At 35.0% G+C, this 27,319-nt stretch overlaps 4 protein-coding genes across 10 annotated transcripts in view; 2 read left to right on the top strand and 2 right to left on the bottom strand.

Moving 5' to 3' along the window:
- The window catches only part of LOC136271142 (uncharacterized), a 53,624-nt gene extending 46,616 nt beyond the window's left edge, over positions 1–7,008 (top strand). For all 7 annotated transcript variants that reach the window (XM_066070511.1, XM_066070536.1, XM_066070529.1 and 4 more), the window contains 9 exons: positions 342–477; positions 1,590–1,736; positions 2,325–2,418; positions 2,589–2,662; positions 2,898–3,032; positions 3,398–3,517; positions 3,705–3,850; positions 4,115–4,250; positions 5,092–7,008. In XM_066070511.1, the coding sequence (XP_065926583.1) occupies positions 342–477; positions 1,590–1,736; positions 2,325–2,418; positions 2,589–2,662; positions 2,898–3,032; positions 3,398–3,517; positions 3,705–3,850; positions 4,115–4,250; positions 5,092–5,169 (1,066 nt within the window). In that variant the 3' untranslated portion in view covers positions 5,170–7,008. The remainder of the gene's footprint in view (positions 1–341; positions 478–1,589; positions 1,737–2,324; positions 2,419–2,588; positions 2,663–2,897; positions 3,033–3,397; positions 3,518–3,704; positions 3,851–4,114; positions 4,251–5,091) is intronic.
- Positions 7,009–7,474: 466 nt separating this feature from the next.
- On the bottom strand, positions 7,475–11,727 carry LOC105334675 (U6 snRNA-associated Sm-like protein LSm7). The gene is made up of 4 exons (XM_011438220.4): positions 11,608–11,727; positions 11,356–11,461; positions 10,314–10,385; positions 7,475–9,134 (listed from the first exon to the last, which is right to left on the bottom strand). Exons 1-4 carry the CDS (start codon positions 11,632–11,634, stop codon positions 8,998–9,000), a joined length of 342 nt encoding a protein of 113 aa, XP_011436522.1. The 5' UTR covers positions 11,635–11,727; the 3' UTR covers positions 7,475–8,997.
- Positions 11,728–14,666: 2,939 nt separating this feature from the next.
- LOC105334677 (uncharacterized) lies at positions 14,667–26,959 on the top strand. The gene is made up of 5 exons (XM_011438222.4): positions 14,667–15,606; positions 19,908–19,964; positions 20,619–20,808; positions 21,156–21,328; positions 24,646–26,959. The coding sequence occupies exons 1-5, from the start codon at positions 15,337–15,339 to the stop codon at positions 26,596–26,598; spliced, it is 2,643 nt and encodes an 880-aa protein (XP_011436524.3). The 5' UTR covers positions 14,667–15,336; the 3' UTR covers positions 26,599–26,959.
- Positions 21,857–23,427, bottom strand: LOC105334676 (complement C1q-like protein 4). The gene is made up of 3 exons (XM_011438221.4): positions 23,089–23,427; positions 22,526–22,765; positions 21,857–22,244 (listed from the first exon to the last, which is right to left on the bottom strand). The coding sequence occupies exons 1-3, from the start codon at positions 23,339–23,341 to the stop codon at positions 22,063–22,065; spliced, it is 675 nt and encodes a 224-aa protein (XP_011436523.3). The 5' UTR covers positions 23,342–23,427; the 3' UTR covers positions 21,857–22,062.
- Positions 26,960–27,319: the final 360 nt, after the last annotated feature.

Here is a 27,319-nt window from a genome sequence, read left to right as displayed (position 1 = left end):
TTCATGTAACATGTAATTCCTATGGTAAAATTTAAATAAAAAATATCCATAGCCTTTGGATCACTATGTAAGGTATGTAAACTATATACACAGGGTGAAGCTCTGCCTTTTAGTCAAATATAGGTTTGACTGAAATGTAGCTAAACAGTGACTGAATGACATAGGAATTTAGTCAACTTTTTAGACCTTCTAATTAACATTCAGTTGACTGAATGGCAGTGCTTTGGTTTGTAATGCTTGACGTTATAAATCATAAGTATCAACGATATATATGATTATGAATAATCCATAAGCGGACTGCTACTTGCTTTTGCCCTTTTTAATATACTTTTTTTACTTAGCGCTGGTGTAGGACGAACGGGGACCTACATTGCTTTAGACGCCCTGTTTCAGATGGGCAAGGGAAAGGGAATAGTAAACGTGGCTGAATTTGTAGCGAAAATGAGACAGAACAGAGTTTCTATGGTGCAAACATACGTAAGTCTGGAATTTAATCAAGTTAAATTATCTTAGATATTTTTGAGGGGTACTGCATTTTGTTGTATTTTTTAAGTTTCATCTCAAACTCATTGTTTCGTATCAGATTTGATTTGTTAATGAAATTGTCTGTTAAGGTAATTAAGTATGCATGTACATGTAGAAGTAGGGGAGACGGAGGTTATTAAATATACATGTAGAAGACGGAGAAGCAGATACAAAAATGTGCTAAATGTAAAAAAAAAATTGTTTCTATCTGCTTGAGCACGTGATAAATTCAAGTACTTATTTTCAGTGTTGTACGCAAATGATAATTTATAACATATTCCAATATAGCTGCAGGACTGTAGCTCCCGGTCTGAAAAAATTCGGATGGACGACCTGGGAGCTACAGTGCCTCCCATAGTAAAAAACTGCAATTTACGGCGCACAAAAAAATGCGCTAGTTTTGGACTTATTAACCTTATTTTCACACAAATTCTGTAAAAATAATTAGAACCATTAAATTCTTCAGCAAATTTACTACTCCTATCGTCACTTTACTTGCCTCAGACTTTCTCTTAAACATGATAACCGACCTCTGAAAATGAAGTATGTTAATTTACGTCGAGATCGAGAGTCGCCATTTTTAAATGTAAACAAACTTGCACCACTTTAATTTACAGGGCTGGGGATGTTGTTTCAAAGAATATCAGAGGCAAGTGAAGTGACAATATCTTTAGTAAATTGTCCGAGGAATTTTTTGGGATTAAATCTTTGTACAGAATGTGATCGTAAATGAGATTAATCAGTCCAAACCTAGCGCACTTTTTTGTGCGCCGTAAATTGCAGTTTTTTTACTATGGGATGCACTGTAGCTTCCAGGTCGTCCATCCGAATTTTTTCAGACCGGGAGCTACAGTCCTGCAGCTAATTCCAATATAGTCCTTTATGATCAAATGTTATTGATTTACTAAACAAAATACACAGATTTCTTGAAATGTTTCAAAACAACTGAACACAGGTTAGTGTTAGTCCCCGCCTAGTGAAAGATACTGATTAATATACTCATATAACTAATGAAGGGTTGTTACACTGACTACACTGATGTATATACATTTCTTTTTATTCAGGAACAATACATCACTATTTTTCTTGCTTTAAACGAAATTTTTAAAGCACCCATTAAGGCGGACAGTATGGCGGAATTTTCTAGTAAAGCAAATAAAGCGGGAACGAATATTCCAGCCAATCAAAATCCAGCTCGCAAAGAATTCCAGGTTTGTTAGACACTTGTATGATGCAAACTATGTTCAAAACTATACTTTGTTTACCCGTCATGTTAAATGAAGTCTAGTTTTAAATTAATAGGATTCATAAACAAATAATATGATTGAAATAATGTTAAACAAATAATCCCAGTTGCATGAGAACAATACAGAATCGAACACAGTTGACACCTGTTCATGCTTGATTAACTCTTTTCTATTCTGTAAATATATTGATGACCAAAATAAAATAAACTTATCCTATCTAAGTTCAGTTACATGCATCTTTGACAGTTTAAACTTCTGAAAATAAGTATTACTAATAGAAATTTCAAGACTTCGCTTACGCTAAAAGTGTTCATAAATTTAAAAAAAAACCAGTAATAACAAATAATGCGTAAAATTGTATCATACAGTTTTAGATCTATCGCAACATTAAGTGTGGTATTTAAAGGGTAGGTTTAAAAAATTCTTTGTAAATGGATTTTGTAAACATCAAACGGAGGTTTTAGTACTTAAATACCATGTAAAGAAAATGTTGTAACGATTGTACCTTATGTGATGATATTGTAGTTATATTCATCTTCAATTACTTTTCAGCTTCTGTCAAAAATTCGGCCAAATTATACAAAGGATGACTACAAATTTGCCATAAATTCTATAGCAGACAAGCAGGCTGGTGAAATTCTGCCTCGTAAGTACGAGTTTCTCAGATAAGGTACTAAGTTTTATTAATAATCATGAAACTGCAACGTTGTCATTGTTCAGATGAAAAATGGTTTAAGATTCCCTTCTAATTGTTAATGTTCGTGTTTTCATGTAGATTGATGAACCAATTGTTTCGTGTAATTTGTTCATTTACAGTTGACAAATACAGTCTGCATCTGTCCACTGGTATTCCAAAACGAGGCAGTTACATCAATGCTATTACCGTGTCGGTAAAGTGTTCAAAACATTCTTATCAGAATAACATCTGTTACTTTTATTTTTTTTAAACATTCTCATCCGGGTTTAGTAATTTTGTCATTTTACCAGTAGAAAATAACATATTTGTTCTTTTTATCTGTGGTTGAGTGTTAATGTCAAAAGTCAAATTTATAAAACTAGAGTTTACATATTGTTGTTCATGTACCTTGATTGCTTCACTGACATTACCATGAACTCTGCTTGTAGTCATTTACCAACTCACAGGGTTTTATTGTGACGAAATATCCAGCACCAGAGGACGCTGTAGACCTTTTGCGCTTGCTAAATGACCATGAATCAGATACAGTCGTTTCTCTGCAACCACTGCGATACATAGAATCGGTATATTTTATAGCTATGTAAAGTTATGTTTTAAAAAGCATACTCCTGCGATTTAAACTCTTTTCAATGAGGTTAAATTCTACAAAACTACATAACATGGTTTATATTATTTTATTTGTTGGTTTTCACTTTTTTTGTTGCATTCACAGATGTGTAAATGTTTAGATGAAAATTGAAATAGATAAACATGTACTAATAAATGTAATTTTCATGGTATTAAAGCCACTGGGTTTTTTTGTTTTTGTTTTTTTTTTTTTTGAAATTTCGTATTTTTTTTTATGTATTGCTCCCATAAAAAAAACAAAAGATCATAAGTGCATAAAATGTGACACGTGGCTTATTTCTTTAATTTTTTTTTGTTTTAGAGTCATGCATGGTTCCCTGCAGTATCTTCTTCCCTGAAGATTCCACCATACTCTGTTACTCATCAATCAAAATCACATACTGATATCACCTCTCACGTGATCCAAATACATAAAGAGGGAGTATGTATGAAGAGCGTATTTAATGTCCATTTATTTTAGCAATTTGAGTGTAAAAGCAAAATTGTAATAAGATTTTTTTTTCAAATTCTTTTGTTTCATCAATGACAGTGATAAATATCTATTTATTAACAGTAATGAACAAAATATTCAATATGAAAAGACAGTCATGATTCTTACAATTTTTAAGGATGAAGATCATACTGTGACGGTTATTGAACCAGATGCTGAAATACATTGTTCAGGAAAGTCCTCTGTTGACACGTCCCAGCTTCGGAGTCTTGTTTCGGCAGTTCTTAATTTAGAAACCAAAAACCCAATTACCATTTTAAGCAGGTAAAACATGATGCAAAGCCATTGTGATAAGATCTAACTTCTTTTTGCTTCATTCCCATATCCCTGTGGAGCATTCACTGAAATAGTTTTTTAATGAAATCTATTGTCCTTTATTTTCGAAATAGGCATTTTTGAAAGATGTTTTCTTTTAGCCCAGGCAAATTAGGATTGTGTTAATTCTAAAACATTTCACATATCATAAGATGATGACACACTCTTTCTCTCTCTCTCTATCTCTCTCATAAGTTTTCTTTTCATTACCAGTGACGGTGCCTCCCTTTGCGGATTGTTTGTCGCCGTCCATAACGTCATCCAACAGATGAACATGGATGACAGAGTGGACGTATTCACCGCCGTCAGACAGCTGCAGATCAGACGACCGGAGTTTTGTGCCAAATTTGTAAGTTTTCTTTCAAAAGGTGTCCAACATGTATTTGGAATGGGTAAGAGAGGGTATGTTGCAACATTTTTTTATCAGTTTAAAAGTCAAATGGGTGGGTTTGGGAAAGGAAAAATGATTATGTTTCTCCACCTCGTAAGTCGGGTAAGTGTGTGTTTTGTAAAGTGAATAATAACTTCTCCTGGGGGAAGGTTGTCGTTTGGGGGAGATTACTCCAGATTTGAACGTCAGTGATTGGTGTGATCAGAAAGAAAGTAAGAAGGACTAGTCTTGTTTTGTAAGGGAATAAATAAATTGTGCTTGGGAAGGGGGAATGTATAATCCAAATTTCCAAGCCAAGGATTGGTATGTGGCAGATGGGGGCTCCAAACTTTTTAAGTCAATGAACGTTTTTCTGAGAAAGGGGAGAAAAATGCTACAGAATTGATAGTCAGAGAAGGTGGACGTTTGATTTACGTGTGGGTGACAACGAGGATACTAGAACGTCCGATAATATAATACTCTCTGTATATTAGAAAAGGGATCGGGTGTGTTATTACAAGAATTAAATGAAAAAAAATTACAAAGTATTACAGTAATGTAATCATTTGGCTTTCTTATAAATGGTACAAATCAATGATTTGGAAACATCATATTTTGCATTTTAACGTATATATTATTTTCAAATCAATATACATTCTTTTCAAACATCTATACCTTGATAGTTTTTCAAAATTATCCACAATCGTAGCTTACTAAGAATTTGATTCTAACATTTCAATATACTATAATATGTGACTTCTAGAATTTCCCAAATTCGTTTCCCTTTTCACTTTTTATTATATTTGTTTCCCTCTCACAGGAGGAATACGAGATGATATACCGTACTGTTTTGGACTACAACCAAAATGAATCGGAAAGCATATATTGTAACCAATAAGAGACATGTCACTATAGCATGCAGCATATATTGTACCCGGGGAGGTACATATCAATATAACAGTATGTCCCCCCTTAAACCACGAAAAAGATTTTAAGATGGAAGCAGCCGCTACCAAATGTACATGTATCTCTATACTTCCATATAACTTTATTTTTTTTTTCAAAATATAAATAATAAAAAAGATGTTGAAAAAAAATATTTAAAAAATGAAAGTGTCAGAATAGTTCAAATTAATTTTCAAATTCAAACGCATTTTTTTTTATGTTAAAATTTACAATTTCACCGTTATTTACGGTAGAAAAGGATATATCATGTTTCTCATTTAATTTGAAAGGTGCAGATTTGTAAAGAATGGAGTTATAATGATAATTGTTTAAAAGAAGCGATGATAAAGCATTTTTTTAAATGCTAAATTGTGTAGAAAGACATAAAAAATTGGAAACACACCATTATGATGTCAGTATTTAGGTGCTGTAGTATCTTACTTCCATTTTAACAAAGTAATGGAGGTGGGGTGGGTGGGGACACGGATCTCATACCGCAGTATTATGTATAATAATGATAAATCAGTTGTTCGTTCTGTATTAAATCTGAGCTCATGTCAAGTCATCAATGCAATGAATATGCAATGGAAATTTATACACACTTCCGACTTTGTATTCAAATTATAGATCAATTTTTGTCAAGCTATAAACGTTTTTATTATAATGATATTCTCATTTGAAGAGTGTTTTTCTACAGATTCACTATTTTTACATTTTTTTTTTCTACTTGCCAATTGTTATAGTCATTTTTTTTTATTTCAATAAAACTTTGTTTTTGTTTCATGTACAGATTATTTTAAAATCAACTCTATTTCTTGCACTGGGTATTTTTCTTACGTTGATATACATGTATGTACATTTAACATTAAATTTATAATGATCATGTTATGTAGACTAAATTTTGTTTCTTTTAATAATCAGAAATTCAACTGGATTTTAATGCAGGTACAAATATTTATGTTAATTTCAATACATGATTTATGATCAGATAACTTGGATGATGTTGACGAAAGAGTTTTATAGGAATTATTTTTAGGGGGTGGGAGTGGTGGTATTACTCAATGATATCCAAATAATTTTTAACAAACTATAAACGTTTTTATTATAACAATGTTCTCATTTGATGTGTTTTTTTCTACAGATACACTATTTTTACATTTTTGTTCTACTTGCTAATCGTTATAGCAATATTTTTTATTTCACTGTTTTCGTTTCATGTACAGATTATTATAAATTCAACTCTATTTCTTGCACTGGGTATTTTATCTTGAGTTGATATATAAAATTCATAATGCTCATACTATGTTCACTTTATTTTTTTTTCATGTTCTAGCATTAAATATCTGTAGTTTGTCGAAATAATTGTTAAAATAAATAAATTGTCTATAATATTTTTGTTCAATACATAGCTGTGCATGTTTGGTTTCTTTTTTTAATTTCAATTTTGAATATTAAAACTTTATTACTTTCAATTATCGGAACTGGATTTTATTGCAGGTACAGATAATTATGTTAATTTCAATATAGGATTTATGATCAGATAACTTGGATAATGTTAACGAGATAGTTTTATAGGAATTATTTTTAGGGGTAGGGTGATTACTCGATGATATCTGAACATTTTGAAAATACTAGTACCCCGCAGAAAAATCCAGTAATGTGCTGCATATGTTTTTTTTTTATATATACTAGTATATTTTTAATTTTCATTTTTTAGTTTTGTTCAATGGAATTTTCTTTTTATGAACACTGTCTTATTTACTGACAAAAGTAAAAAGGGAAATAAAATGGATCTTGTTTTATTTATTACGTCGAAATGAAATACAGTACAACAAATATTGGTACATGAAAAAAATGGACATATTTGGTCTCGCGTACTTAACATATGTAGTTCACTATTTTTATATTTATACATGATTAAAATTTTCTCTAACACCTTAAAAACAAAGAGAAATATTATAAGTTCAATTTTAAAACGAGTTTTTTTTTATGGGAGACATAAAGCAATATCAATTAGGATGAATAGTATTCAAGTACATTTATGGCTTATTCTTTCTCATTCCTGCCTCAATGGATTACCTCTCCCATTTTTCGATCTTTATTAGGGATCTTTTTTGTTTATCCGAAAAAACACTGAAAAGTTTGATAGAGCGTTAATACATGTACAACAAATTTCTTGAATATATTTTGATGAAAAGTGATGGTTAGTTGGTTACACAATCATGTAACATCACCACGGAGAATCAAAGACAACTAAATTTGGTTTCCACATTTAATTCAATTTGCTTTACATTTACCTTTGTTTTCTTAAAGTACAGTTATAAGTGTCCAGTTTATGAAATATACTTCACGTGTTCTAGGAACCTATTGAGCTAAGAGAGGAGAAAATGGTATACTGTGGTTTCATCAATATTCGTTGAATACCAATTTTTGTTGATTTCGTTGTTAAGTTTATCCTTAAAATTAAAATATTCATAGAACTGCAATTTCTACTAATATTTTGTATTGATAGGGCCTTTGCACACGAATTTACGTATCCTTGAAACTGTGATTTTCCCTTCATCCATGAAAATTGACACTCTTAAATATTAATGAAACCACAGTATTACGTGTGTTATACCGTCCAACAAACAAACATTTGCTCAAAACAATAGTTGGTTGCAAGAAAACAAGGTCTTTCCTGTTAACAAGCAGACATTTTAACTTTTTTGTTAATTGATCAGCTGCTAAATGTTGTCTCGTGTGCCATCAAATTTTTTGTGCCATTTAATGACTAAAATGACCCATTGCTAAAATTTTAATAAATTAATAAAATTAATACATATTTCCCTTCAAATTAGAAACCTTCATAGTACATGTACCAAGTTATTAAGGTGGTATGGGACACTTCCACGTTGTGACGTACTATTTATCGGAAATAAACAACAAAACCATGTGTAATTTTACAAATAGTTTCTTTTCCTATAATTGTCACCTAACAGATTAGCACAGTGGGTTAGAGGTTTCACTACGAATCTGAAAGTCATGAGTTCGATTCCCCCTCGGGCATTTTAAAAATTTTAACCTTTTCAAAAAAATTTTAAAACATTTTGTTTGGTGCAATATTGTAAAAAATGAAAATTCTAAACCGGAGAAAGTACTTAAAAAATAGTGTACTTTAATCAACATTAATATTGACAAATGTCCCATACCACCTCAAAATCAAACAGTCTCAACTTGACGGGTGTAGAAACCAAGGAAAGATGACATATATGTAACATCAAATGATCAATGTAACATCAGTACTATTTGTTTGTTGATTTTGTGAGAATTATCTTTTGCCTGTACTTTTTTCAACATACGTAAAGCACTGTGAAAACAATGAGTATAGATAAGAAGAGACAATGCGCACCAACTAAATTCACACAAATTACACAGTCATAATGTAAAGTGTTACATTGATGGACAAAAAAAAAATTGTGAATAATTTGGGCGCGTGTATTTGGCCTTCATATAGAAACCGATTTTGTCACTGTGTGATCTGAAAACTTTTTATTCTTTTATGCTGTGTCTTGAAAAATTGAAAAAAAATAACCTGACAAAATAACCCTTTTCTTACTGTACATGTATGTCTCCCAACAGCATAGAATAAAAGAAAGGTTAACTTTATGACAAGAGTTTGATGACAATATTTACACTTCATATTAATTTTTCACAATGTCATCATCTCAACGTTTGCTGCCAAGATTGTACAAAACTGAAAACAACTTGTCCTTGAACTCCTTTTACTTTCACTTTCCCATCACTCTTGTTGAACGAAAGGGTTGGCAATGGCTTCCATTCCGTCAGCTGGACAAATGAGGACTACAGAGGTTCCTCTACACACAACCAATCCCAGAGTTCTTGTGTCCTCAGTCAGTTTGTAGGGATCGTCTGGATCTGGAAAAAAAAAGATTTAGAAGATAGAATTTGAAGCAACGAATTCCAGAAGTCCTGGTTCTTAATTAGATTATGTGGGTCCAGTGGATCTGATAAAATTGAAAACTTGTGATCAAAAAAATCCCAGAATTCATTGATTCTCTGTTAGTTTATATGGATCAAAATAGAGGAAAGAAATTTTATTCAACAAATCCCAGAAACCATTGCTCCATTTACACTTGTTGTCTGTATCTGGCTCTGGGGCCATAAAACTTAGATGAGCTCCCACTTGATCTCAGTCTCACTTTTCAACTATATGTTCCATTGGTAAAAGTGAGAGCGAGATCAAACATGAGCTTGTCTAAGATGAATGGCCCGGGGGCCTGAAAACAGTCAAATCTCATGTAAAATTCTTAAAATCACAATCTAAGTTTTCAGTCTCAGTTCGTACATTTTTACAAGGACTATTCTGATCTGAGGAAAACAATATCGATAATAACAAAGAATACACATGAAAATGTAATACGATACATGCTCAATAATTTGATCCAAATTCAGAAAAACAGGGGAAGTACCAAAATTATGTTTTTTAAATCACCAAACTTTGGTATAGATCATCTAGATCATCTAAATCTTAAGATTAGGCAAGAAGTGAAATGAATTTAAATGGAGAACAAATTTTGATCGATTAGTGTATTTAATATTCTGCTGGATTTGAGAGTTTGTACAAGGTATCAAAGTTTCCATTTATGGATTTATGGTTTTTTTAATGTTTGTAGGCAATTCTTAAAGAAAAACCAAAGATTGAGCATAATTATTGTATAAACAATTCAAATATATGTGAGAGAGAAAGAGAGACCCAGAGAGAGAGAGAGAGAGAGAGAGAGAGAGAGAGAGAGAGAGAGAGAGAGATCTTATGTTTAAATTAAGGCAAGTCATTAAAGTTTAACTTTGTTATTCACGAGTAAGAAATGCTTGATAAGACCATTTACAACCATTTAATGTAGCAGGTAAGACCATTTTTCATATTATTTGGATTTGTTTTTATCATAACAAGACAATAAATCGTCTATGAGCAAAAAGAAATATTAAGTTGGGTTTTTTTCACACAAGTCGAAAAGTGAGCTGTTAATCGATATAAAGACAATTTAGGCCAAACAAATTGCACGTGACAAAAAGAATCAATAGTTATGTACTCACCCCTGAGGTATTCTGTTGTGTCATCCAGTACCAGATTCAACAAAGGGTCATAACCCTTCAACACACCAGCAGCTGTCAATAATAAATGAACAAGCTCAGAATACTATAAATAAAATTGAAAATGCTCTAAATTAAATAAATTCAAGATTGATGTTTGGGTTTTGCTTCCTTTGAAAATAAATATGTGTTTTTGATTAGCATGATTATAACAAAAAACATTCTTTTCTGTTACCTTCTTAAAGTACTTTTATTTACAAGAAAACGTCCATGGAAAAAAATCACACAAGTTAATTTCAGTTGAAAACTTGCACCTAAGTTAAAAATACTACTAACGCAATATGTACCATTGACTCCAAAGATTTGTTTTTTAAAGGAATTTTACCGAGTGACATCAATTTTTATTTTTCAAAGAATAAACAGGCAAATGTAAACTCAAATATTTTGTTTTAAAATATCTGTTCGTCTCTGTAAGAGCTTGAACAAAATTTTGTTCAATGCTCTCATCGCTACCATTATCCAAAGAAGAATCAGATTAAATTGTTTCCAGTTTACATTTTGACTGTGAAATAAAATAAAGCCACATTTTTTATACTTTAAAAACAAATGAGTTCACTAAAAATCCTTTGAAAGCTTGACAACTTCCCAAGGCTGATGAGGGAAAATATAACAGCCATATAATTGTAGAGGAATCAAAATTAAAGTGTAAGAAATGCAAGTTTTATTCACTTAAAAAAAAATGTTTGAGCTGCAAGTATGGGGGTGTTTCTTTTACAACTATTCTGACTGTGGCAAGCAATTTTTCCACGATATTTGGTCAAGGAGTGAATCCAAATATCAAGTCGATCTAAATCCATAACGATCTTAAGCCCCCACTCCCCTTATATTTCTGTCCAATTTTATTTGAAAATGATTGTTCAAAGAGGAAAATGTACAGGCTTGGTCTTCAAGATGGCTGCCAAGAAAAAAAACTTAGAAGGAAAATACTTCTGTCTTCTGATCAAAAGAAAACATCCACTGTTTACATTATCAGATGAGTACCAACCTTCTCTTCCACCACTAAACTTCACTCTGATCGTCTTGTCGAGGTATTTAGCGAGGTCTAAAATCGTTTCCTTCTTCTTCTTTTCTTTATCTTTGTCTCCTCCTTGCTACAAAAGGAAAGTACATAAGAGATGAAAGACGGTGTCACGTTAACTATGATGAATTTTGACTACAAAGTTGTTTTAAAACATGATAGCATTAGTCAAGCTGCAAAAGATTGGATAAAGTACAAAGTGTTAAGCATTAAACAAACCTGAGTTTGCTTTGGAGCCTGTGACATGCTTTTTTGTGGTATTTTTCCGAATCAAAAACGTGCCGGGAGCGTTCACTCAAACTGGAAATTGATTTTGAAAGGAAAATGCTAAAATGATTTGAGTAAATTTCATATTTCCGAGAAAATTTCGTTCAAACCAATTTTTTCCGGAAAACATTTTGCATGTAAACATATCATACCTTGGTAATTTTACTGGCTTGAAAATTATAAATGCTCTTACGAGACTTGTTTTAGGCAATGTTACTACTTGATCTTGATTTTAATAACCGGGGGTGGGGGGGGGGGGGGGGGGGGGCACTCTCCCGCATGATCTCACTATAGATCCGCGCGCATTATGTGATAATTGTTTATAAAAGTTAATGTTATCGTATATGATAGTCATGTATGTATATTTGATATTCGTGTTGAGATTGCTTGATCTCTTATAAATATAAAATAAATTAAAGTATAAATTAAAATGAACACACGCCATGTTGTGTGATCATTAAATAATACACCTATAGGACATGGACACGATTCTCCGAAGATGAAAGGTCTCTGCATTCACTGAAATAAACGTCTAGTTACCTATCTGTATGATCATTTGATGAGGCATTCAAGATTATTGATTCACGACATCCATGGATAAAGGCTGTGAAGAAGGAGATGTTATAATATGTGTGTGTAGTACCACAGATGGTCTAGCTTATCAATAATGCATAAATGTTCGATCTTTTTAGTCTCTTATTATGTATATATGTTATACAGCTATAGTCAAGATGTTCTCAAGGCAGTTTTGTGCTGATGCATTGTATATTTAGATTTTTTTTATTATGACGATATGACACTTTGAATTATCACGACGATTTCAGTGAGGATGTGTTAAAGTCTCAAACGTGGCAGGCACCTTTTTAACCAGTAAGTATTTTAAAAAGTTTTTATCATTCACTTAGAAAGAGGGAAGGAGATGACGGGAGATGGATATAGAGGGATTGAACATGTTTATGTTGAGAGAGAGAGAAAGAGAGAGAGAGAGAGAGAGAGAGAGAGATCAACATTGAGGAAATCAAGAATGCTTAACAAAGTAAAGCCTCTCCCCCCCCCCCCCCCCCCCCCATTCCAAACTCTTGAAACAAATATTTTGACACAGCAAAAAGGGCAAAATTTAAGAAGATCGCTTTGCCATTGAAATAAAAAATAAATAGAAGTGTACCTACGGTCCTAACCCCATTCCCTAGGACAACGCGGCTATGTTAAGGCTGCCCGATTAATTTCACAGCGATTTCAGCAAGTCACTTGTCTGTACTTCATAAGATATGACGTCATAGTTAACTTTGACGTCACGATCTGCATTCCTTTCGATCGTTCTTAGGGAATGTATCGTAACGTAATAAGTGATATTCATTGTGCATAATGAAACCGCTTCATTCCTTTACATAGACACTGTTGTAAATGCTAGTGATACTAAATTCAATATCACCGATATGGAGTATAAAAAAATCAACAGTTTTAAAACTTCGTAATAGGTAAATAATTATTCATAAACTAATGGTTTTGAGACTCCCCCTGCTACGTGTAATCTAATGAATGGTGATATGTATATGCATATAAAAAACGGCTTGCCACAAGTGAAAGATAAAAATACTCTTAGTATATTTTACGTGAAATCGGGAGAGAAAATAAGTACCAATATGAATCTTGCTGGGGGAAACCTACTGATTGACCTGATTTTGTGTAAATCGAGCCTAGAAGGTAAACATGTGCCTAATTTCGATGGCAGTGCGAAATGTTTTGACAATATTTCAAATAAACAAAATATTTATATGAACCCCCAGCAAGAACTGCAAAACACATTACTTATCGAAGGATTTTTCATAAAAATATTTTTGATTTAATGTCATTATTCACTTGTGCCGATGCGATTTTTATAGATTATTTACCGTGTTAGAATACACCCGTCACGTGCTTAAGAAAAATATATGACGTCACAAAAATATATCAAATATAGTGTTGGATGTCACTGTTCATATATGTAATAAACGTATAAAAAAACTCGCTCGGTTAAAGTATTTTTTGATAATTAGAATAGTATCATTTTTCGATATATATTTAGCTTCGGACAGCCTTAACATAGCCGCGAAAGAATATTTTAAACTTGCATTGTCGTTGTCGTCGGTATTAAGTTAACTGATGCATATTTATACCTCATCCTTATTACATATTTGATTGTAGTGGGTTTAATTCTTGGAAGGGGGTCTTTTGTAATTATTGGTTAGTTTTTTTTCTGTGATTTGTTTTGTTTGTTTGTTTGTTTGTTTGGGGGTGGGGAGGGGGGGGGGGGCTTTCAGGTTTAAATGTCAACATGTAGTGTGGTACCCCTCCCTCGTTTTCTTGAAAAACGATACGATATGTCTGATCTCTATCAATATTTGGCTACCTAAATCCCTGAATACATGTGATGGGGACTCATTGGAATGTTGGGGGTTCAGGTTTAGTCATCGTTTAAATAATGTAAAAATCTTGAAATTATATAGCGTGAATTTAAGATTCATTTAAGGAAAAAGGAATCATTCTTTGAGTATTATGAGGTGATAATTTCGGTCAGGCCGAATAAAGCCCGAAGTAAAGATATATATGTATAGAAACAGGATAACAGTTATGCATACATTTTTTTTTCGGTAATTTAGTTTAAGTCATTGTGCATTTTGAAATATGACAGTAATTACATTGGATTTTTTAAAATTACTTTGTTGAAGAATTGTTTAGGGGTGACCGAGGAGGGGGCATCGAAAAAAATGGTCGGTAGGTTTCTATCATTATTATTTTAAAAAAAAAAAGGGGGGGGGGGCAAATAATACTTTTTGACGAACATGTTCTTTACCGGTAATATTATATATGTTTGTGATGGTAGCTTATGTGTTTGACTCAAATTCACCATTAAAAATGTTTAACAACATTTATCGGTATATATAAAATATGAAAGTATCAAGGCAAAGCCCAATTCCGATGCAGATAAATTCTTACAAAGGAAACCCCGCCGGGGGCCCCCGAATCGGAAACCGGTGAATTTTAATTTTGTAAACACGATAGGATGGCAGAGCTCTGCACTCCACGTGTAATCTCCACACACACAAAAGACCACGAAGTTTGCGCTCCGAGGATACAGTTTCAATTTTAAAAGCCAAGTTTTTATACAGAAATGTTTTGTGATATAAAATATCAGCCCATTCGTGAAGGCAACATGTACGTTACTGTTGTGTGAAATAATAACCTCTCCACACTGTTGTTTGCCTGGACCGATATATTTTTATTTTCTCTCGATCGTACATTTTTTTGACACATGGAGTTAGTGTTTCGGAACGCTATGTAGTGAAGAAAAATATATTTCTGGAAGTCAATTATTGCAATTCATGAAATATTTGTTTGATATGTCGTTGAGTTGGAAAATGATGGATTTGGTGAAGTGAACGTTTTAATACATGGCTGAATAATCCTTCAGTTTTTGAATTTATTTGTGAAGTCGACCACTGTAGTTCAGTTTTATTCCACACAAAAGACCGAGAAAAGAAAAGTTTTTAAAAGTGTGCTGAAACTTTAGACCAATGGGTCTTAGTGGTTATTTTTAAGTGATTTTTGGCGAAGCTGGTCATAAGTGAATTGTTTCTCTTATATCAAGTTTAATATCGACGTTTTCCCGGTGATGCCAATGTACATAAATGATGGCTATCTATGGATGTGACGCAACCCAACCACCTGAAAAATGACGTCATCACAGCATATTCGCCTTTTATGATGTCATCAAAATGCTCGGACCTCGGCCCCTCCGATAAGGCCCCGGGCGGAGGGCCATGTGCCCGGAGGCTATGGGTTTTCTTAGTACTCGGGGCCCTGGATATAGTATTTGGACTAGTGACTGTAGGTCTATACTTCAACATTCAGGCTGTCACCACGTCCAACGGACTAACGGAAGTGTTTCCCGGATATATAATATGTCTGGTGGTGAGTAGGTGAAAATAGCCCATTAATAACCAACCCCCACCCCCACCCCGCCATTTTTTAACACTCACTTCGCAAGTTGTCATATTGTGGTAGAGTTGTGTACATAACATGTATATATATCATTAGTGGCATTCCTAATGACTCTGTCTATTAATGTGAGTTAACGTGTGTGCTAAATTTGTATATGTGCCAGAGGACACGCGTCCGAACCCCACAGCAGATGCAAAACACTCTAAGTGTCTCTGTTACATTCTGTCCGTATGTACCAAAAGCTGCAAGGTTCTCACTTAATGGCACACGTCATTTGCAATGTGGTCCAAGTGAAAGATCTTCTATGGTATTCGTCTAAAATAAATGCCGATTTCCTTATCATTCAATTACGAGGAACAATTTAAGTGTGCAAAGATTAAGATCCGATTATGACGGAAACCATCTCATCGTATGCTTTTTCCGATGCCTGCTGGTCCTGTCTTTTTTCCCACGACTCTCTCTCTCTCTTTCTCTCTCTCTCTCTCTCTCTCTCTCTCTCTCTCTCTCTCATAGTTCTGGGACATAACGGGGACAATAGTTCGAAATGCCATTAATTTACAGTTTTAATACCACAATGGCTCTCTCTCTCTCTCTCTCTCTCTCTCTCTCTCTCTCATAACAACAAAATCCAAACAATGAAAACATTAGCAGATAGCTGTTATCAAAATTCCATCAGATGTTCTCGTCTAGATCTAGGTGAAAACAGATGTAGCTATAATGTTAGTTTGTCACTAACCCCGGAATAATCTCCCCACCTGATCGGACCAGATACACGCACAAGCTGTCTAATACACATTACTTTGGGGCAGTCATGAAAACTGTTCCGTCTTTGTGACTGTGCTGAAAGTGAAATGGATAGATACTGTATATAAAAGCGTAGCAAGAGTCTCTTAGTTTAATAGGTATAGCGCCATGTACAATTTAGACTACTCTCTCTCTCTCTCTCCGTCTCTCTCTCTCTCTCTCTCTCTCATTAACGAAGACCACATTCCGTTACAGTCAAAGAAAAAAAAAGGTCAACCACGCCATTGTGACCATTTGCTGCGTCCGGAGGACTTCATTTATCATCCTGACAAATGCCCCCCTTACAATTCACCCCGGAACTTGGTCACTAATGGTGATCCGTGTCGACAGATTTCGGACACAATAACCTTTGTCGCTCACCGAGCTCTGGAATGTCTCTCCCTCCCCATCTTCATTGTTTACCGTCCCCCATTTCTCTGAGAATTCACCCCCTTCCCCTTTGTGTCCCGCGCCGGTCTCCCATTGACGCTTTGTCGCAAACCACCTGTCGAATTTTCCACGGTTCGCCGAGCTCCGGAGACGTATATTACGACAATTATACCACAAAATCCCACTGCTTCTATTCATAACGTGGCTTTAGATGTTTGTATACATGTGTGTGAAAGTGTTAAGATGAAGAAAGAAAATTCTTTTTTCTAAAATGAAAGATCCCTATCTCAAATAACGCAAGGGAAATGTATACCAAATGCCACCAAAGTAAAAAGATTTGTGCTGAGTGTGTGTTTGATTATTGGAACCCCCAAATCGTACCCTCCCAATTATAAGACCCCCTGCTTTTTACCCTCCTTGAAAGGATTGCGATTTTCAAAAAATAAAAAGGACATTGTATTTTTAATCCCCAATCGATGCCCTTTTTGTTAAAATTTAATCATATTTTTTATCATTTATGAAGAAAAAAATTAATGGCATTACTATGAATGAAATATAATGATGGTTCAAAGAAGTACATTTCTGCACGTGAATTACATTCAGCATTTGATCTTGTCTGTCTCACAAAGGACACTCAATTTGACTAGTTTCTCAAAGTTAAGTCCGGAGAAAAATATATTACAGCAGTTATCCTGATTGAAAAATATCTCAAATTTCTGGATGTACGTAATTTAGTCTTGTTACATAGATGCCAATACCGATGCGTTGTCAATTTTTCCTCCGCACCCTATCTTTTAACCCTCTCTCCATGATTATAATCCAATGTGTTAATACGACTATTATAAATAATTTCATGATTAAAAAGTTGTGTCTTTTACTATGCAAAAACGAGTACACATGCAGTCTGTAGACAAAATCATAAGACTGGTATATTGCATGTAAATGACCCCCCCCCCCCTTTCCATCACCATCCGGCCGTTTCTAGGCTTGATTCTAATCCAGTGTTTTAATACGACTGCTATAAATAATTGTATGACCAAAAAGCTGTGCCTTACACTATATATATGTGGAAATCATCAGACTGGTATACACGTACATGTAACGACCTCCTGCCCCCCCCCCCCCCCCCTTCACGTGGCCGCTTCCTGGCTGACACACAATGCCGACTTTTTTTGTGCTGATCTCTATCAGTAACCACCATGAGAATAAGAGCGGTTCCATCGCTTTGTCGCTTGTGAAGATTTTATAAGTGCCAGACTCATAATTTCTACAGCCACCGATATTACGCGTAAACGTTCCACCGACCTTTTTCTACAGAGACCGTGGGAAAATCGCATGCACGCGCGGCGCTCTCAATTTTTCACCGGGGTTAACGGTGTACGTTGGAATTTAGAAAACATTTATAAAATTTCATATTAGTAGCTCTACAACAGTAAAAAAGATGATGTGCTATGTATAACATTATGCATATTCCGTTGACAGTTTATTGCATGTACTTTACAAGGCCATCTATTGAAGTAACGAAACGACCAAACTATATCAATGGAAATGTACAATGCATTTCAAGTTAATTAAAACCCTTTACTATGCATGACAAAGCTAAAAATTTACCCCCCCCCCCAACCACCACATCAAAAAACAACAAAACAACAAATATACTCTATATACTTGAAAGCATTATTAGTAATATTTTAAGGGCAAATTCTCTAGGTCTGTTTACTAGATTGGATGTATAAAACAAAACTCTGAAACATATGAATCGTATAATATTTTTCCCTCATAAGAAAAAGAACAATTTGTTTATTCAACAGAATACAAAATTCTTTCATGAAGATGTTTGCACATTTTGCGCTAACAACCAAGTTCATTTATTATCTTTGTATTAAAACTCTAAGAGTCATTTGGCTGATACCGCGCTGATTAAGACTGTGGCTCCAGTCGTACAACTTCCTCGTTACTCCCGGTGCCTGCTGATGAAGTGGGAAGAAAAAAGAGTGACATGATAAATTCGACATCTGTTTTAAGTTTAATTTAATAAACAACCTTCGATGGTCCGGCAGATAAAAACAACACGTGGGAACCGCTATCGGGGGCCCACCGAAGGGAGGGGAAAAGTGAAAGTTGAACAAAGTTGATAACAGTACAGCACGTGCAAAATAATCACGTGTGGTTTTCGGGGTTTTTTTATATATAAAGATTGGTTAATCAAGATAACGCCAGGAAGACATATCTTTATTTTTAGAACGAGAATTATTTGATCTTTCATTCTTAATCTCAATCTGTAAAAAGAAATTTTAACCTTCTGTTCTGGATCACAATTCTAAGACGTATTTACTCTAAAGATATTCTACAGCAAGAATTCGATATCAACCTGTGAAGGAATTTATGCAAATAATCTCAGCATGCACGACCTCTTCCCCCCGACACTCGTGTGTTTAATCAGGCGTGGCCATTGTCGCCTTTTACACACACTTTTCGTCACGGTTGGATGATCAGACACGGGGTTTATCGCGTGGAGAGCATTCATTTTCGTCGCAATTCAAGCGCATCTGAGCCAATTAAAATACTTGATCTTAAAGAATTTTTTTTCGTCAACCATCAAACATGAAGAGTGAATAGATAACGATAATTGTAGTGGTTTAATACTCTACACCATTATTTTGGGGGTACCAAAGGAAACTCGAATACATTTATAGAGTGCCTAAACATGTTGTAGGGTGACTATATAGTAAAAATGTTAAAGACTCAAATGTATCAATTAAAGGAATCACTTACATGTATCTATTCTGCTTTTTATTTTCGTCACATACCATTTCATACCCCCGCCCTTTAACAAGTTTATCGGATTAAGTAATTAAAATTTTTACACATAGAAAAGTATATCACATAACACATTTTAAAGAAGAGAGATAATATGAGGAGGAATTTTTTTTTTCATGTAAAGGAGTGTCATGAAATTAAAAATATAAAACGAAATGTTAAATAAATCAATAGAGGTAACCGTGGAATGTTAATAAAACTTACTAAATTCGTTAAATTAGAAAATGTTAAAAGTGTCACATACACGTGTATATTGAATCATTTGTTTTTAATTGCAGGTGCTTGTAAAAGGTGCTATTGTCCTCGTTCTATTTTGGTGGCGGCCATCTTGTCTGGTAAGGGCATTTTGTGATTTTTATAATTTTTCATCTGTGATATATTTTTAAAATATCTGGATTTTTTGCTGTTGTTGTATTCATAGAGATTGTCTATACAGAAAATAATACAAATTGAAATAAGACGACATTCTTTTAAAAGTGGAACGATTTCTCATTTTAGTTTGTAACACTACAGGTACGAATGAATGGAAGAACCTAGCGATCTACTATCCAGCTTTCATATTTTTTCAAGCATCCATCAATCTATCAATAAATTAATCAAACTATCGCTCTAAAATATAATCACATAATATGCCAGTCAAATGATTACTCCATTGTCGAATCAATAATATAAATCAAAACAATCAATAATCAATCAATCCGTCTTTTATTGATTTCCAATCTAAAGTTGAAAATGATTACATGACAAATTTGTCATGGAGAAAAACTTACAGTTTTTGAATGTACTTATTTATCTCTGAAATATGTATTTAAATTTAATAATTCAAACAGTTAAATTTTCATTTCTTTGAAATATATTTTAACTGTTTGAATTATTAAATTTAAATACATATTTTAGAGATGAATAAGTATATTGAAAACCTGTAAGTTTTTCTCCATGACAAATCCATCCATCTAATAATCAATCAATAATTGATTTATCTATTGTAGATCTTCGTGTGTCTGTCGGTGGCCGTGGGGTGCGGACTGTTGTGTGTGGTCTCGGTCATCCTGTGCGCCACTCACGTGCTCTCCCCCATCAAGAACATCGACTCGTGCACGTACCGAAAGCAGGAGTCGGTGTGTGAATGTCAGACTTCCTACAGGCGGGACGGTCTCAGTATCGAGTTTCTCCCCTCGGGTAAGTTTTTCAGATAAGTCTTTAATCAAAGTACTGAAAGTACTCATCTGCCGATAATCTATGGTCTTCAGATTCCTTTCATTATTTTTAATTTATTTGACTGAAATCGAGTTGACAGAAAAAAAATTTTGTATGTATAGGAATATATGAATTTTTACAACAAACAGACAAATGCGAGTTCATTCGTTTTATACGGATGAAATACTTAATTTACTCTTAGAGATCTCAGTAGACTTTTAACTTTAAATAGTTGATACATGTAGTAAGCATAAAAAGCCATTAATATAATATTAGCCTAAGCTAAATATTGTTACATTTTGAATGTAATTATTTTTTCATCTTTTCAGAAAAAGTGAAAATTGAATTTGAGAGAACAAACAGCTGTGACGTTATCGAATCTATACTTCCGGTACTGCTTTATGCGGAGTGCGCCCTCTATCTGTCAATATTCATCGTGTGTACAATTGTTGCTGTCCTTACATTCCTCATCATAAAGTTGGAGAAAAGAAAAATTTTAAGAGTAAGTCTCTCTCTCTCTCTCTCTCTCTCTCTCTCTCTCTCTCTCTCTCCTCTCTCTCTCTTACACATTAAACACAGATTACAACGGAGGGTTATTAAGGTATTCTTTTTATGCATCTTTTTTTTATGGACACGTTAACTTAAACGTTTTATCGGGATAATAGTATCGTGTAACAATTATTTAAATCGTATTAATTTTCTCGTTTTACTTATGAGTATCACAAAACCATATTAGCATAAAAGATGAACTGTTTTAAAAACAAAACTGTAATAGCGTAAATATGACAAAAGATCACATTTTAATGATGAATGCCACCCTACACTTGCTAATGGGATAGATCATATGGCAAGTAAACAGATGCTACACCTGTTCATGTTGACTGTAACTACTGTTGTTTTTAAGTCGGTTAATTCTAAACCAGATTGCGTCCAACCCATAAACATCTATTTCTCGCTCCAGTATTTTGATTATTTAACCCCCCCCCCCCCCAAAAAAAGTACAAAAACAATACAAAACAAAACAAAGACCAACAGCGATAATTTTCTGTAATAGTACATGTATTTTTATTCCTGTCAACTAATTTGATAAAAGAACCGGTTAGAGACTTATTGCTTGCATTCAGATATCACACCATACAACATTTCCACGACGAATAAACTTAAAAACTAAAACCTGCCATTCTTGCCAAAATGCAGAGAAAATTCGAACTGGCAGTAAAAAAAAATGAAGTTCATTTAGTAGAGCTGGAATCCGGAAAAGGAAGTTCGATGCGTGTTGGAGCTGAGAACACTCCCGTGTATGGTGACCTTGGGGTTAGAGCGCACCTTGACCACGTCCCCCTGGCTGAGTTGGGCCACCACCATCCCTGTGGTCGTGTGGTACTCATTGTTTTCCTGACTGTCTGAGATTACATTGCCTGTAAGAGAGGGGGCGTGGTCATAATTAAATATTCTTCCTTTTTATGTAAATGTCAATCGATAAAATAAGAGCTTATGGTCTAATTAGTTAATTCCTATGGTTGACCTTGGTAAAATTTTGATGCTGTATTGAACAATTTGAATATGGATATAAATACTCCTAATTGCTGATAACAAAGAAGTGTTATACCAAAATATCGTCTGCTCTCCTCAATTTGCTTTTGTTCTTTGTATAACCTCAAACATGTGAATAAGAAATTGCGTGAGAATATTAACTCACCCATCGCCACGTTGTTGACGGAGAGTTCCGAGAAGACGAACGAGGTGGCATCAACGACCACAGTCCAAGCAAACACGAACGTCCCAGCATGGGGAGCAGTGAAAAGTCCCGAGGAGTTACTGTACCCGGAACCTACGTTTGTACGGACGGTATCGAAAATGAAAGTGCGATCCGGATGGGGATACTGTAGATTTGTGCTCATGTAGGCGTAGAATGCGTTATGATTGGAATTTCCTTGACCTAGACAAAAAGTTTAAATCTGACATTTAGAAAAATTTCTATTGTGGACTGCGCAAAAACAAAATTGGGTTGTTATACATCATGTCCTAAATGTGGCTTAAACAATTGCAAAGTTGACCGTTGATAACCAAAGGGTCTAAAATCCTGCATATTAATATGTATATGACTTCTACATATCATGCGACAAAAATAGAAAGATGTACACTGTACTATGAATGATCCTCTATGTTGAGGAATTAAAGTTCGTGTATATTAATTAAGTAACAAAAACTATTTTTGCTGGGAAAGGAAAAATTACTATTAATAAAAATGTTTGAATTTACGTTTGGCTATTCCTGAGTGTTCTGTATCGCACTTTTCCGACAAATCTTCGATTCTTGCCCGCATTTCCTCCCTCTCCTTCTGCCCATAGATGGCGCTGGTTTCCAGTTCTTTCACCCGACTTTCCAGCCTCTGAATCGTATCCACCAATCGACCAATCAAATCTCCGCTTTGTTGATGCGCGGCTTCATCACAGTTTACGTAACTTACTAAACAGAAACATACAAGGGAAGCTAGAATGACATGCGACTCCATGTTGTAAAATGGCTGACTGCAGTGGAATTGGCCTTATCGGAGTTTTAAAAATGACCTACCGGGGACTCTGTCTGCATAACGTCCCACTCTTGTACAGATTATATAGAATAAAACGTCATCAAGTTCAGTGTCAAAGATAAGAGTCTACACTAGTATGCCCGCTATAGTACTTAGTATTCCCACAAAAATAGGTAAGAAGTAGTTGTCGTCTGCTGAACGAAAGATGTTTTGTGACGTCAGGTTCATATGATGCACTTGATATCAACACGCACAACCGATGAACTGTACTCAAGGATCCTGGTTGAAAGGGGGGGGGGGGTTACATTGACTTTTTTAATTCTAATAGTTACTTCATCATTGACTCCTACCTATTGGACATTGTTTTGTTTTTGACCCCTCCTTCCTCTGGAATAGTTCTTAAGTATCGTCGTTAATTTTATTATTTCATCATTAAGTTCGGATTTTGTTCTCTTGTACGTATTCAACTTAGAGCTGGATTTCTTACCATGTGATAATGTATTTCGGGAGACGAACATATAAGAAGTTGTGAAATATCCGACGTTTATTGTTTTGGTTTTTTTAATACTAGAAAATAGTTCCAACACCGTTATTGTTTGCAGTTTGTGTTTAAAGTTTTAAATAAATCGAATATTGTATATAGAGTATAAAGTGTTTAACACACTTAACCTTCAATACCTGTTTACAACCTAAATTTGAATATGAGAATGACTTGCAGTAAGTTTAATCGAATAAGTTTCAATATATTTTAAACTAAGCAGATACGCTTACAATTAACATATAATTTAACACTGTGCCGGATAATTATGCCAGTGCCAAGGTGTCATTTGTGCACCCGCTTAAGATGCAATTTGATTCAGACAGGTAGTTTTACTATAATGCTAACTTAAGACTTCCTATTGGATTTTAAAATCCTGTGGGAGTTTTGTTTAAATCATATCGAAGTTTAAATTCCTTTCTTCTTTTATTCCGGTAGGAAATTCAAAATATAATATAGGAAATTATTTTTCTGTTAAACTTTATTCTTAAAGGTAAATATCTCACCTGACAGATGAGATACATTAATAACAAGGGTGGTAATAAACTCCTTAAGCAATGGTCTATCGCGTGGCATATCATTTTGCATTTTTCGATATATGCAGCTTAGACGGGTGCAAAAATGCCATCTTAGCACAGGCATAATTATCCGGCACAGTGTTATTCGACATCTTTGAACTAACGCTACTATAAATTTTCCTTAGTTCACAAGTGTACTCATTTGTTTATTGTTTTTTTTTAAATTTCAGAATGAAACATATGAAGAGATCTTCACCGTCAGTGGAGGCTCGTCCTGCAGCGACAGTGACGCCGAACCGGAAGTAGAGACTACGCGTACCGGAAGTGTAAGTCACACTAAACCGGATGTTTACAGTCAGTTTGACGGAAGAAACACCTGTCCGCCCGGGATCTTAAAAAATCAGGACAAACACGAAATTCTCGTTGACAAAACCTTATCTCGGTCAAAATCTTGTGATTCCATAGACTTGATTTATAATTCATCTGAGAGTGACAAAGTTAAGAAAGGGCGCTTAAAAGAACACAGGAGAAGAGATAGACGTGCAGTGACCTTGAATAATCTGGACACTAAACAGCTATTACTGATTTTGGATCTGCAAAAGAGATACCAGGAAGAAACTCGATTGTTAAAATCTCAGGGAAATCTAGACACAATTGCAGCGGACGGTGCGACATCAGTCGCTGCTTCCGCGATCCAAAGGAGAGCGATAACTCCGCAGCCGTACCGGAAAGCCAATCCGAACACGATTCCGCGATCACACACGCCTCAACCGCGCAACGTGTATGGAGGTAACTTAACAATGGTTGAACTGGCGCGCAATTTACAGGAAAGCCTGAAAGAAAAGAAACCTTCCTCACCAAATAAATCCATGCCACCAAATAAGGGTACGGATAAGAAGCCAACGGTGGCGAATGAAGGTTACGTCTATATGGCGCCAAAACCCAAAAGTAGACCATCCGCCCAGAAATTCTTCCTTCCACCTCAGCCCATCCAGAGATGCAGATCTACCTCTCCATTTTCTGGTCCTCGCCAGAGGAAGAATTCCCCTCGAGAACTTCCTTCACAGCCCATCTCGCGCCCGCTGGATTCATTTAAACAGCTGCCACCGGCGCCAATACAGCGTGGTGGCTCGGCCTTCCAGTTGGTCGGACATCCGTTTGGACCTATGTACAACCACGGGTCCATGTCGCATGACGTCATCTTCCGGACACCGGGAGAGGTGTTTTGCGAAAACGCAATACGCGAGAACTTCAAGCTGTACTCAAGTCCATTCATTTTACAAAACACAAAACAGCGGCGGACGGAGGCGGGTGCCAGCTGTTCCCAGATCCCTCCCCCGTATTCGGGCCCGCCTTCGTACACCGACTTTCTTTCAAGAACGGATTCCGCACCAGATTCCGGATCGGAGCATATATACGAGACGTACGAAAATATTCCGGAAACCAAGGCGTCCTTGAAACCGTTCTCGTCACCGAAGAGGAGTCCGAGGAAAACGCGGGAACGGATACAAACCACGGAGAGTGAGGATGACGTATTTCTACCAGTCAGACTGTCACCAGGTGGCGCTCTTGGCTCGCCAGCGCATCCGTTTATTCCAGGAATTAGCGATGCTAGTCGCCGGAGAAAGCCAAAGAAACGCAGCGGGAGGCAAAAGCAACCGTCCAATGATGTTTCAGCAATGAGTCACGTGAAGCCTGGTCATAATTCGATTCAGTCTCGTGATTCGACTGATCAGCAGCCGGATTCGGAAGACTGTGACAATGTGTATGCCGTTAGCGCGAAAGCAAAACCAAAGTCAGAAACCGAATCTGAAGATATTAACAGAAAGCTCGAGAAACCTAAAGTAAACGTTCCCCCAAAAACCTCAGCCAACCCAATAAATACCACAAGAATTGACGTCGTGAATGAAAAACTTATTGATGGTAATGGTTTTCTCGAAAACGGGGCAATTATTCCAGACAAAACTCGTCCTGTTCATGGTACAAAAATCCGAGGTTATTCCGAACGTCCTTCGGAGAGTTCCGGATGTACGTATGAGGACGTTGAAGAATCATCATTAGGTGTGTCAAGTCAGACTTCCCTAATCTCGAGCAGTGACGAGATCACGCGAGAGTTTAATAGCGCCATTGACGAGATCCATCCGGGACTTGGAGATCCGAGGGTGTTAGAAACTATGATATAAAGCGCATGCGCGTTTTAGGTTTTAGTTTATTCCAAAATTGTATATATAGAGTATTGATGTTACATGTATATGATATTTGTGTATTCTTTTTACTCCATTTACCACCCTTTATTTTAAATTGTGTTCAGTTCAGTTATTCCCATTTGTTGCCATCCTTATTTTAAACATACTCATGCGGTGATTTATTTTTTTTTTCATTTTTATTTTTGGTGCATCAAATTTGTGTGTTTCACGTGTTCAAATGCCATGAGTCTTATACATAACCTGTATACGTTATATAATTATATTTTTCTATGAATTTTTCCCCTGAAATTGAACAAATGTAGCCGATATGAAATATGAAATAAACGATCTATGCACATTTTTGTTGGATTATTAATGCAGACCTAGAACTTAATAAGTGTATTAAAACGTACAAGTATTTCATGTACTGGTCAGCCCATGCAAGCAACACGTATCATTTCATGATCATTATAATTACCTTATCTCCATTACATGTAATATTAACATGATGTCAACAATGCATCATCACTCTCATCATCATTCTCATCGTCATTAAAAATACGAACATATGCACTTCACCATGAAAACAAAAACCTTTTGTCATTTCGATGTGTGATTTTTACCTGGTATTTAAAAATACCTGAATGGCTGGTGTAAGATGAACTCATTGCATATGGAAAGTATTTGTCGCGGAATTATTTAGTAGTCTTGCAAAAAC

The sequence above is a fragment of the Magallana gigas genome, chromosome 1 (genome assembly GCF_963853765.1).
Source record: "Magallana gigas chromosome 1, xbMagGiga1.1, whole genome shotgun sequence".
Taxonomy (NCBI): Eukaryota; Metazoa; Mollusca; class Bivalvia; order Ostreida; family Ostreidae; genus Magallana; species Magallana gigas.
This window is presented reverse-complemented; position numbering and strand designations above follow the sequence as displayed.

What these genes read in the sequence shown, in the direction of transcription:
- LOC105334675 (XM_011438220.4), bottom strand. Translation starts at nt 11,634, where the DNA reads ATGTCACAGGCTCCAAAGCAAACTCAG. An exon ending in GTTTAGTGGTGGAAGAGAAG is followed by an intron (nt 10,386 to 11,355) that starts GTTGGTACTCAT and finishes TATTATTGACAG; the next exon opens with CTGCTGGTGTGTTGAAGGGT. An exon ending in CACAACAGAATACCTCAGGG is followed by an intron (nt 9,135 to 10,313) that starts GTGAGTACATAA and finishes TTTTTTTTCCAG; the next exon opens with ATCCAGACGATCCCTACAAA.
- LOC105334677 (XM_011438222.4), top strand. Translation starts at nt 15,337, where the DNA reads ATGGATGTGACGCAACCCAACCACCTGAAAAATGACGTCATCACAGCA. An exon ending in GGTGGCGGCCATCTTGTCTG is followed by an intron (nt 19,965 to 20,618) that starts GTAAGGGCATTT and finishes TATCTATTGTAG; the next exon opens with ATCTTCGTGTGTCTGTCGGT. An exon ending in TATCGAGTTTCTCCCCTCGG is followed by an intron (nt 20,809 to 21,155) that starts GTAAGTTTTTCA and finishes TCATCTTTTCAG; the next exon opens with AAAAAGTGAAAATTGAATTT.
- LOC105334676 (XM_011438221.4), bottom strand. Translation starts at nt 23,341, where the DNA reads ATGGAGTCGCATGTCATTCTAGCTTCCCTTGTATGTTTCTGTTTAGTA. An exon ending in ACACTCAGGAATAGCCAAAC is followed by an intron (nt 22,766 to 23,088) that starts GTAAATTCAAAC and finishes CTTTTTGTCTAG; the next exon opens with GTCAAGGAAATTCCAATCAT. An exon ending in CGTCAACAACGTGGCGATGG is followed by an intron (nt 22,245 to 22,525) that starts GTGAGTTAATAT and finishes CCTCTCTTACAG; the next exon opens with GCAATGTAATCTCAGACAGT.